The 12,482-nt window shown below is 46.3% G+C and overlaps 1 protein-coding gene across 1 annotated transcript in view; it reads right to left on the bottom strand.

Annotated features, from left to right (window-relative positions):
• The window catches only part of LOC124606656 (proton-coupled folate transporter), a 329,568-nt gene that overhangs the window by 147,586 nt on the left and 169,500 nt on the right, over positions 1-12,482 (bottom strand). Inside the window, exon 4 of the mRNA XM_047138661.1 lies at positions 11,306-11,494. Coding sequence (XP_046994617.1) covers positions 11,306-11,494 — 189 coding nt within the window. The remainder of the gene's footprint in view (positions 1-11,305; positions 11,495-12,482) is intronic.

Below are 12,482 nucleotides of genomic sequence, written 5' to 3' on the forward strand. Positions count from 1 at the left end.
ATACGCTCTGTCACGACGCAGACAAAATGTGTGTGTCAAATAATTATGACAGACGGTCACTGAACAGGATTGTGACGAAAAAGAATAGAACGACAACTGCCAAAGTCACTGCAGAACTGAATGTCGCACTCGAGAACCCTGCCAGAAGGAAAACAACATGATGAGAGCTCCATAAGCTCAGAAGTGCATGGCAAGCTGGAAACCAAAACCACTCATCAGAGATGCAAATGTTCATAACAGCAAAACGTGCTGCAGGAGACATCAAACGTGGACTATGGAGCAAAGGGAGAAAGTCATTTGGTAGGATGAGTCCTGTTTCACACTTGAGTTTACGTCCCAAGGGTGAAAATGACGGTGGTTCGGTGATAATTTGGGTAGTCATAACGTGTTATTCCATGGGCCCCATAGCTACTCTGCAAAGTAGCATCACTGCCAAGGATTTTGGGACCATTTTGGCTGGTCAGGTCCATCGGAAGGTACAATCCGTGTTCGTCACTAGTGATTCTATGTTCCAAGACGAGCTGTTCACACAGCTCGCATCATTCAGGATTGGTTCTGTGAGCAGAAGACTGAATTGTAGGACCTCTTCAGGCCACCATATTCACCAGCTCTCAGTTTTATTGAGCATTTGTGGTCTATTTTGTAGAGAAGGGTGCATGACCGCTATCCACCCCCATAATCGCGTTTCCATGTTTTTATCCCTCCCCCCTTTCCCTCCACCCCCCCCTCCCCCTTGCAACTACCTGCAATAGAAAAATGTGCCATATTCATTACAATGCCAGCGTCCCTATTCGTAGAGATAGCGTAGTGTGGTCGCGTTTATATACATATAAAAAAAATTACCTAGAAATGAAAGCTTGAGATTAGTCGTGAAGCAAGAAAATACGTACAGAATACCACCGTCTTTTAACGAATTTGGTGCTTTAGTATACACTACGGAGAAAATATACGAGGGTTGGAACTTTGATAGTGGCAACTATTTAATTACAGCTCGTACAAAATAAATATGTGTTTCCAATTTTACCTGACTTCCAGAGTAGTCACTAACATTTTGTATAGCCTGTTGCCAGCAATGTGGAAGTCGTAGGATACTCTTAGCAGTGCCAGTTACGTTGACAGTTCGAGCGGCGCGGTCTATTGCCCGACGAATTTGTTGCAAATCTGAAGCGAATGCCGTGAAGTCTTTCCTTCAGTTTAGAAATCGAGTTGAACTTACGAGGGTTTAAGTTAGGGGAATGCAGTAGGTGGTATAGCAATTAGCTGCCCCATCAGTCAAACTAATCAGTAACAGCTTGCACTGTACGTGCTTGAGCATTGTCCTCCAAAATGATGGTCCGGTCCTGCAGAAAGTGTCATCGCTTCTGTCTCTATGCTGTTCATTTTTTGAACACAACCTACGAAACAGCTTAGAGACAGAAGTGATGACACTTTCTGCAGGAACTGACCATCATTTTGCAGGACAATGCTCAAGCACGTACAGTGCAAGCTGTTACTGATTTGTTTGACTGATGGGGCTTCTAAGTGCTATACCACCTACTGCACTCCCCTGACTTAAGCCCTCGTGAGTTCACCTCGATTTCTAAACTGAAGGAAACACTTCACGGCATTCGCTTCAGAACTGCTACAAATTCGTCGGGCAATAGACCGCGCCGCTCGAACTGTCAACACAACTGGCACTGCTAAGAGAATCCTACGACTTGCACATCGCTGGCAACGGTTTATACACAATGTTGGTGACTACTTTGAAGATCAGTAAAACTTTGAAACACGTATCTACTTTGTACGAGATGTAAATAAATAGTTGCCACTATTAAAGTTCCAATCCTCGTACATCTGCATAGACTTTAAAGATGCAGTACTAACGCGATAACTGGCACCGCTGAGTGGAAAAGTACCAAGGATAATTAGATCATATGCTATATAACGTGAATGTGAGCCAATGAACTGTGACATTTCCAATTTTGTTTACACGAACACTTCGCAGCTAGCAAGTGACAGGTAGCTTTAAAAAATTCTCTATCATTTCCAAACTTAGGGTGAAACACATGGCATCAATAGAAATGATTACTGCTAGAGGAAAAATTACACGAAAGGAACATGCAAAGTTATTTGCTGGATGTCTGCGGAGGAAGACAATGAACCAAAAAATGGGGCCGGCCATTGTGGCCGAGCGGTTCTAGGCGCTAAAGTCTGGAACCGCGCGACCGCTACGGTCGCAGGTTCGAATCCTGCCTCGGGCATGGATGTGTGTGGTGTCCTTAGGTTAGTTAGGTTTAAGTAGTTCTAAGTTCTAGGGGACTGATGACCTCACAAGTTGAGTCCCATAGTGCTCAGAGCCATTTGAACCAAAAAATGGAAAAATGAATTAGTCTTCTTCCAGGAGTGGTGGTAACGCTCGGTATGCTGGATAACGTCTGCGACGTCTGAAAAGTGGGAGGAGAGATACTGGCAGGAGTAAACCTGCGAGGGCGGCCCATGAGTTTTGCCTGTATAGCTCAGTCAGAAAGAGCGTTTCCACCAAAAGGCAATGTTCCGAGTTCAAGTATCTGTGCAGACTACAGTTTTAATCTGCCAGGAGATGTCAGTAACGTAGTTCTATTTCAACAAAATCCTGCTGGGTGTGTGATGTGTCGTATGTTGGTAATTTTATCACGTATTCTAAGTGATCAAAAGTATCTGGATGCCTACTAATGGACACTAATATGGGGTGCTTTATGAAGGCTTGACTCTTACTAGGAACACTTACAGTGAGGTGTCTATCTGTGGAGGAATGGCTACACATACTTCCTTAAGAGCGGAAACCAGAAGACATAAACGATGTTAGACTTTGGGGTTGGAGCGAAGTAGATGCTGTAACTCATTCCAAACTGGGCTCAGTTCGGACTCCGGACAGGCCAATCAAATTTCATGACTGTTACTGTCCACAAAAAATTGTTTCACAGATGCTGCTTAATGTCATGGTGCCTTGCCACACTAATGTAATGTATCAGAACTGTCCCTCTGCTGTATGCAGTACACATTGCTGTAAATACTGGAGGTATCCTTCCGCAATTAGCGTTTTCGTAACAGCGATAAGGGGATCACGCCCTCGGCACGAAAAATACGGCAACACTGTGTAAGGTGGCAGAATAAAGGGTCAGATTCGCACCTTACATGAGACCTTTACAAATCGCAATGAGAAGGTGAAGATGACACCTAACGTAAATCGACAGTTATGAGAACATCTGCCTATCAATATGTATTGGAAAAAGGGACGACAGTCAATCGATGGTAATTAGCACACCATTCCTATACAATGCATGTCTTTGAGCGGAAGGTAGAACAGGGAATGCGAGTCGAGTTGCTTTTAGTTTCGAAAAGCCAGCTCCACAACGACGTAGCGAAACCGCGCTGTGGGAGTTACGCCAGCGACCACTAAAAGGGGTGGCAGGAAAGAGGACAGCAAACCCGGACCGGGTGATTCAAGCTGGAGGGCCACCTGTAGAGAGGGCATCAGTACAAGGGCAGAGAAGAAGCTCTAGAAAACTGCGTTTCGAAATTCCAACAGGATACGAACAAAAGCAAGTGACGCATTTTCGTCCAGCGAGTGCGACACACGGAAAGGTCAATGTACTTTAGGCGTCTATAATGGGCACAAAACGTCCGATTGGCGGAAACTCACTAGGAAGGAGAAAACTGCTGAAGTTTCGACGCAGTTTGACAGAAGAGACGTTGCGATTGGTAGAGGGTGTTTCTACAAAATAAGAGGAACCCTCCTATTGGTCGGAAAAAGCCTTGATGTGAAAAAGGAATCCAAGTGGAGGGAGGCAGTTCTGCCATGAGAGGACAAGAGAGAAATTTTGGTGGTGGGGACTCTTCTCTGAACTGGCGTCAAGTGCAGGACGGAGCGCTTAATGCTCCATACGATGCAGAGAAGAAATTGGTGTGGACACTGCTTTCACAGCAGCCACACTCCAGCTAAAATTAGCTGTAGCAACGTTTAGCTCCAACTGTGGAGAATCGAACCAGCCACATTAGTTAATTGTTCTTGTGAGAACTGAGAGGGAACTATAATACGCACGCTGCTCGAACCATGCACGTGTATATCGGCACATAATAAGACTAGGCCTGAGTACATGTTTACTCGCATAACGAGAAACATAGGGAAAGTTTCTGCTGGAAAGTTCAGCAAAGGCCAGATTAGTTTTGTAGGAATTTCATTGGCCTTGCAGACAGCAGCACGTCGCAGCTTGAGGTAAATACCAAGTGCAGAGGTGTAAACTTTGTTGGTTCACCAGCTTCCGTCCACTGTAAACTCGAGCGGGCTTGCGTAATCTTGGGCTCAAATTTGTCACATGAATAACCATCCACCGTAGACTTGCTTGTCATCCTAAATAGTGCCGAACTTTGAACCGGAATCGGACGATTTTCGTAGTACTCACCAACATCATAACGTATGTGTAGGAGCAATTTTGTAAAGAAACGTCCAGTTACACTTTCATATTACTGTACTTAGGATTAATGTAAAGAAACTTCCAATTAAACTTTCATAATATTGTGCTTAAGATTAATGTTCTTTCAGAGAGTTAATATTTAATATTGTTGTGTATAAACTTATTTCATTTTTTGATGTTGGCAAGATGCGTTATCCATTGCACAGTTTTTATGTTGGCGAATTGAAAACTGTGTGAAAAGCTGTAATTTGGTGAGCAATATTGCGACAATAAACTTGTCATTTCACCTCACACAGTTGTTCTCAATTCAAGAATAAGCAAGCAAAAACAAAACCACAATCTTACAACAATCTCCTCTATATTTCACTACTGGCACTACAAATAAGAGCAGGTAACGTTTCCAGGCATTCGCCAAACTGAAGCCCTTCCATTGGATTACCGCAGCATATATACACTGTGGTGACAAAAATAGCGATATCCACATATATAGATGGTGGTAGTATCGCGTAAACAGGATATAAAAGGGCAGTGCATTGCCGGAGCTATCATTTATAGTCACATGACTCATCTGAAAAAGGTTTCCGAAGTGATTACGGCCACACGACGGAAATTAACATAACAGACTTTGAACGTGGAATGGTAGTTGGAGCTACCAGTTTCGAAAACTGTTAGGGAATTCAACACCCCGTGTTCCACAGTGACAAGAGTGTGCCGAGAATACCAAAATTTCAGGCATTACTTCTCACCGTGGACAATGCAGTGGCCTTCACTTATTGACCGAGAGTATGGCGTTTGCGTTGAGTTGCCACTGCTAATAGACAATCAGTACTGAGTGAAATAACCGCAGAAATCAATGTGGGAAGTACGACGAACGTATCCGTTAGGACAGAGAGCTGAAATCTGACGCTGAAGGGCTATGGCAGCAGGCGACAAACACGAGTGCCTTTGCCAACAGCATGACATAGCCTGTAGGGCCTCTTCGGGGCTTGTGATCACACCAGTTGGACCCCTGACGACTGTAAAACCGTGGCCTGGTCACATGAGTCCAGATTTCACTTGGTAAGAGCTGATGGTTGGGATCGTGTGTGGCGCAGACTCCAAGAAGCCATGGACCCAAGTTGTCAACAATGCACTGTGCAAGCTGGTGGTGACTCTGTAACAATGTGGGCGGTGTTTACATGGAATCCGATCCGATCATTGACTGGAAACAGTTACATCCAGCTATTTGGAGACCATCTGAGGCCATTCATGGTCTTCATGTTCCCAAACAACGATGGAATTTTTATGGATGACAATGCACCATGTCATTGGGCCGCAAATGTTCGCGATTGATTTGAAGAACATTGTGGACATTTCGAGCGAATTATTTGGCCACCCAGATCGTCCGATATGAATGTCATCGAATATTTATGGGACATAATCGAGAGGTCAGATGATGCACAAAATTCTGCACCGGCCACACTTTAGCCGATATGGACGGGTATAGGGACAGTATGGCTCAGTATTTCTGAAGGAGACTTCTAACAGTTTGTTGAGTTCATGACTCGTCGAGTTGCTGTACTACACCGGGCAAAAGGAGTTCCGACACGATTGTAGGAGGAATTTTGGAAATTTGTGGTAAGGTCTGAAGCGGCCAAACTGCTGAGGTCATCGGTCCCTAGGCCTACTCACTACTTAATCTAACTTAAACTAACTGATGCTAAGGACATCACACACACACACCCGTACCCAAGGGAGGACTCGAACCTCCGACGGGGGGAGCCGTACGGACCGTGACAGGACGCCCGAGACCGCGCGGCTACCCCGCGCGGCTTAGGAGGTATCCCGTGAGTTTTGTTACCTCAGTGCAGCATGATTAATCACCCCAAATCACTCTTTTCCAGTCATCCGCTATATAGCGGCGTCGCTCTTTAACCACTGCAAGAGTCGCTACAGTAATGTGTGGTTTATGAGAATCTGCTCGACCATTGCACCCCATGCTTTTTAACACCATGTGCAGAGTCACTGTCCTAGCTAGACTGATGATAGCATTTTGGAACTTACGAGTGATTTCTTCCGCTGATTTCATGCGGTTTCTCACAATTACCCTCCACAACACTCAATGGTCCCTGTGTGTCAGTACATAACGTCTGTGCGGCCTTGCTTTAGCTGCGGTTATTTCTTCGAGTTTCCACTTCAGAATCACATCGACAACAGTCGACTCGGACAGTCTTAGAAGGGCTGAAATGTCGCTGATGGATTTGTTACTCCAGTGACATCCAGTCACTAGTCCACGTTCGAAGTCACTGAGCTCTCTTGACTGACCCGTTCTGCCGTTACTGCTTTTCCTCTGACAACACAATACACCCCCCCCCCCCCCCAATTTTGTAATGGCTAGTCTGCCTCTCGTATCATCTAATGATCAATTCTGCATTATACACGATTGTTAGGATGCTTTTGATCAGATAGTGTACGTCCAAGGCAAGGCAAGGAAAGCATTTCTGAAGAAGAGAAATTTGTTAACATCGAGTATAGATTTAAGTATCACGAAGTCGTTTCTGAAAGTATTTGCATGGAGTGAAGCCATGTATGGAAGTGAAACGTGGACGATAAATAGTTTGGACAAGAAAAGAATAGAAATTTTCGAAATGTGGTGCTACAGAAGAATGCTGAAGATTAGATGGGTAGATCACATAACTAATGAGGAGGTATTCAACAGAATTAGGGAGAAGAGAAATTTGTGGCACAACGTGACTAGAAGAAGGGATCGGTTGGTAGGACATGTTCTGAGGCATCAAGGGATCACCAATTTAGTATTGGAGGGCAGCGTGGAGGGTAAAAATCATAGAGGGAGACCAAGCAATTAATACACTAAGCAGATTCATCAGAAGGATGTAGGTTGCAGTAGTTACTGGGAGATGAAGAAGCTTGCACAGGATAGAGTAGCATGGAGAGCTGCAGCAAACCAGTCTCTGGACTGAAGACCACAACAACAACAGTGCACCTCGTGGTCTCACACCAAGAAGGACTGTATTGAAATTGACTCTGGCCGCAAAATCCTACGCTCTTATATTACTAAATTGTAGATGAACTTGAAAAGAAGAGAATGAGGCAAAACATAAATACTCCAGACCTACAAGTTTACTATCTGCAACGTACAAGATAATTACAAAAATTAGCACAAACGGCTCACAAAATGTGCATTAAATCAAGCGAAGGACGAACTGGAGTTAGAAGTGGATATAATCTGCTCAAAATATGTTGTGTACCAACCACACGACTTGTATAGGTTTTCCCCTTCTTTTCAGAAATCTTTTTCTCAATATTTATTTGGCAAGTGAGTAACAGGAAGGACTTTCCATGATGTGATATGTTAATGTTCTTGTGTAGCTCATTCAAGAATGGAATATATAGTAAATGCTTACTAACTGTCTCTTACAAGCGGTAAATCATCAATATTATCTTCAAATTTCTTGCCAAAAGCGAGATTCTGGAAGTTTGAAACAAGAACTTTCTAAAATACATACATAGAATTTTTTGTTTGATCATTCGCTAGGATCTGTCCAAAAATTATTGAAACTATCGTTTTTGCCACACCTTCTTTGGATGCTCTACTTGCTATTAATTCTTCACGGTCAGTTTCTGTGTAATCTCTTTGGTAGAGAGAGTGTTCTAGTTTTAGTTTTCATATCATTGAATCAAGACGGCGCTTTGCTAAACAGGACAGGAACTGCTCTGCTGGTGAACAGTGAAGTACTGCTTTTTCGTACAAGTAAAGCTTTCTGTTTCGTGGGGCTGATGGTCTCTGTTCTCTAGTGAGAAACGTTGGCGGACAAACACTCTGAAACAACTTCTGGAAGAATAAGAGACACTTATTACAGAGTTACAGCCTGAGAAATGACGTCGATGAGGACTATTGACCTTTGTGAACGGTACTGTTTAGCTACGTGGTTACTAGTCCATCCTCGCAGACCCCATCTGTCTGTACGAGATGATCGTCGTTCCTGAGGAGGGCAGGATCTTTCAGCAAGAGAAAGTGCCTCGTCTCACGGATAGAAGTGTCCACATATGAGTACGAGGATCCCGATTAAAAAATCAGTGTATTTCTCTGACATCCTAAACCCTGTATCTTAAACAGACTAAACTTCCATTTGACACTGCGATCGCTGTGTTCGCTATGTGAATCTACACTCCTGGAAATGGAAAAAAGAACACATTGACACCGGTGCGTCAGACCCACCATACTTGCTCCGGACACTGCGAGAGGGCTGTACAAGCAATGATCACACGCACGGCACAGCGGACACGCCAGGAACCGCGGTGTTGGCCGTCGAATGGCGCTAGCTGCGCAGCATTTGTGCACCGCCGCCGTCAGTGTCAGCCAGTTTGCCGTGGCATACGGAGCTCCATCGCAGTCTTTAACACTGGTAGCATGCCGCGACAGCGTGGACGTGAACCGTATGTGCAGTTGACGGACTTTGAGCGAGGGCGTATAGTGGGCATGCGGGAGGCCGGGTGGACGTACCGCCGAATTGCTCAACACGTGGGGCGTGAGGTCTCCACAGTACATCGATGTTGTCGCCAGTGGTCGGCGGAAGGTGCACGTGCCCGTCGACCTGGGACCGGACCGCAGCGACGCACGGATGCACGCCAAGACCGTAGGATCCTACGCAGTGCCGTAGGGGACCGCACCGCCACTTCCCAGCAAATTAGGGACACTGTTGCTCCTGGGGTATCGGCGAGGACCATTCGCAACCGTCTCCATGAAGCTGGGCTACGGTCCCGCACACCGTTAGGCCGTCTTCCGCTCACGCCCCAACATCGTGCAGCCCACCTCCAGTGGTGTCGCGACAGGCGTGAATGGAGGGACGAATGGAGACGTGTCGTCTTCAGCGATGAGAGTCGCTTCTGCCTTGGTGCCAATGATGGTCGTATGTGTGTTTGGCGCCGTGCAGGTGAGCGCCACAATCAGGACTGCATACGACCGAGGCACACAGGGCCAACACTCGGCATCATGGTGTGGGGAGCGATCTCCTACACTGGCCGTACACCACTGGTGATCGTCGAGGGGACACTGAATAGTGCACGGTACATCCAAACCGTCATCGAACCCATCGTTCTACCATTCCTAGACCGGCAAGGGAACTTGCTGTTCCAGCAGGACAATGCACGTCCGCATGTATCCCGTGCAACCCAACGTGCTCTAGAAGGTGTAAGTCAACTACCCTGGCCAGCAAGATCTCCGGATCTGTCCCCCATTGAGCATGTTTGGGACTGGATGAAGCGTCGTCTCACGCGGTCTGCACGTCCAGCACGAACGCTGGTCCAACTGAGGCGCCAGGTGGAAATGGCATGCCAAGCCGTTCCACAGGACTACATCCAGCATCTCTACGATCGTCTCCATGGGAGAATAGCAGCCTGCATTGCTGCGAAAGGTGGATATACACTGTACTAGTGCCGACATTGTGCATGCTCTGTTGCCTGTGTCTATGTGCCTGTGGTTCTGTCAGTGTGATCATGTGATGTATCTGACCCCAGGAATGTGTCAATAAAGTTTCCCCTTCCTGGGACAATGAATTCACGGTGTTCTTATTTCAATTTCCAGGAGTGTATATCGCTCTTACTTCAGAGAACAGTGAAGAACTGCTTTTTCGTACAAGTGAAGCTTTCTGTTTCGTGGGACTGATGGTCCCTGATCTCTGGTGGGAAACATTGGTGGACAAACACTCTGAAACAACTTCTGGAAGAATAATAGACAATTGTTACAGAGTTACAGCCTGAGAAATGACGTCGAAGAGGACTATTGACCTTTGTGAACGGTACTGTTTAGCTACGTGGTTACTAGTCCATCCTCGCAGACCCCATCTGTCTGTACGAGATGATCGTCGTTCCTGAGGAGGACAGTATCTTTCAGCAAGAGAAAGTGCCTCATCTCACGGCTAAAAGTGTCCCCATAGAAGTAGGGGTTCCCGATTAAAAAATCAGTGTATTTCTCTGACAGCCTAAACCCTGGATCTTAAACTTACTAAACTTCCATTTGACATTGCGATCGCTGTGTTCGCTATGCGAATCTGTATCTCTCTAACTTCAAATGGTTCAAATGGCTCTGAGCACTATGGGACTTAACATCTAAGGTCATCAGTCCCCTAGAACTTAGAACTACTGAAACCTAACTAACCTAAGGACATCACACACATCCATGTCCGAAGCAGGATTCGAACCTGCGACCGTAGCGGTGACGCGGTTCCAGACTGAAGCGCCTAGAACCGCTCGGCCACTGCGGCCTGCCGCTCTTACTTCACCAGCTAGCGAGAGCACTGAAGAAAATATAGCTGTGGATACCTGAATAAACCTATAAGCACGATTCACTACAAGTCCGATTCGTCTTGATACTGTTACATAGGTGGTTGTAACACAGTGAATCTGTAACTCGATGGAACGGCAATCTGTTTAGAAATGAGGCACGCTACAGCAGTCTTCCACGCTGACACAATTCTACCGTACTTCATCTGCCATCTGATCTTGAGAGGCCCGATGGGCATAGTGCTGAGGTTGACTATGTTCAGCACATGTGGGAGTCCCTTACTCCAGGTACTCTTAGTCCGGTGACTCTGTAGTTCGGCGGCGTACAGCAAATATGTTTAGCGCTAAGGCTTTCTACAGCAAAAGAGATACAGTCCTGTCTTAAATGCCCAGCTGCCTGACCTAAAGTGACCCAGTGCTACGATTGACCACGTCCAGCACGTTTCAGAATCAGTTCCAACTTGTCAAGGTACCGCTACTCTTGTGATTCTTTAGCTAACCGATGTTTGGCCAATCGGTTTGACATTAAGGCTTTATAGAGTAGAGTCGGAAGGTGACCCAATCCTTTCGTAATTGGCCAGCCCCCTGACCTAGAGCAACGCCAGTTGGCATGGTGCTGAGGTAGACCACGTCGAGGACGGCGACGCGTAGGGTGCGCTGCTCCCTGGTAGTGACGTCAGCCAGGTAGCTGAAGCAGTTGGCGAAGATGGCGACGTCGGCGCCCGTCAGAGCACTTGGCAGCGCCGCCGACCACAGAACCGTCGACAGCGGCCAGTCCGCTGCAACAGACGTAACGTCGATGCTCCATTAGTCTCCTCAGTAGCTTCGTTTCATGAAAGTCTCACATTAGACTCCCAAGCTAAAAACAGGAAACTAATTAATGATGAGGCTTGCTTCTATTAGTCAAACTACAGCCAACATGGAAGTCACATGGAAATGGAAATGAGCGTTTGGCGTCATTGGCCGTGAGGCCCCTTAAGGGGCAGGTCCGGCCACCTTGGTGCAGATCTTCTTACATTCGACGCCACATTGGGCGACCTGCACGCAGGATGGTGATGAAATGATAATGAAGACAACACAACACCCATTCCCTGAGCGGGGAAAATCCCCGACCCAGCCGGGAATCGAACCTGGCCCCTTAGGACGGCAGTCCGTCACGCTGACCATTCAGCTATCGGGGCGGTTAATTAGAAACAACAGACCACTAAGTATGTGGTTTGCAGAATATGTGAAAGCATTTGACCCAGTCACAATAAAATCTCAGCTGCAGCAGATTAGAACCAAGGAATTACATCCAAACTGAAATACATCGAACGTTTTACATCATGAACACCTTTACTGAACGCCACCTAACTGATACTCCAGTACCTCTATGACTTTGGGATATGTTGATTCCAATTTAATGCTTACACAAGCTTAATTTCAAATTTCCAGTACCGAAGAAAGCCATTCCTACAGATGAAGAATGATGTGAGCACACGCATGTGTCTAATATAGGACCGTCGACTCATTGGCATGAGGGACTTGGAAGCATCACATCGACAGATGACACAAGCAGTCAGCTGTAGTGCAATGACTGCAGAATGGGTAATGACGAGATGGGCTCTGGACAACAGCGTGGCAGATACAGTAGGAACGGATCCGTCTAGAAGGGCTACCCACGAAAAGTTGGCAGGACTGTTCGCCTGTCACTGACGAATAGAGACAGATAACAAAAGCTAAAATCTGGGTAAAGGCTGGAAGCAGTGCGCCACCAAGAACCACCGG

Source organism: Schistocerca americana, chromosome 3, assembly GCF_021461395.2.
Source record: "Schistocerca americana isolate TAMUIC-IGC-003095 chromosome 3, iqSchAmer2.1, whole genome shotgun sequence".
Classification (NCBI taxonomy): domain Eukaryota; kingdom Metazoa; phylum Arthropoda; class Insecta; order Orthoptera; family Acrididae; genus Schistocerca; species Schistocerca americana.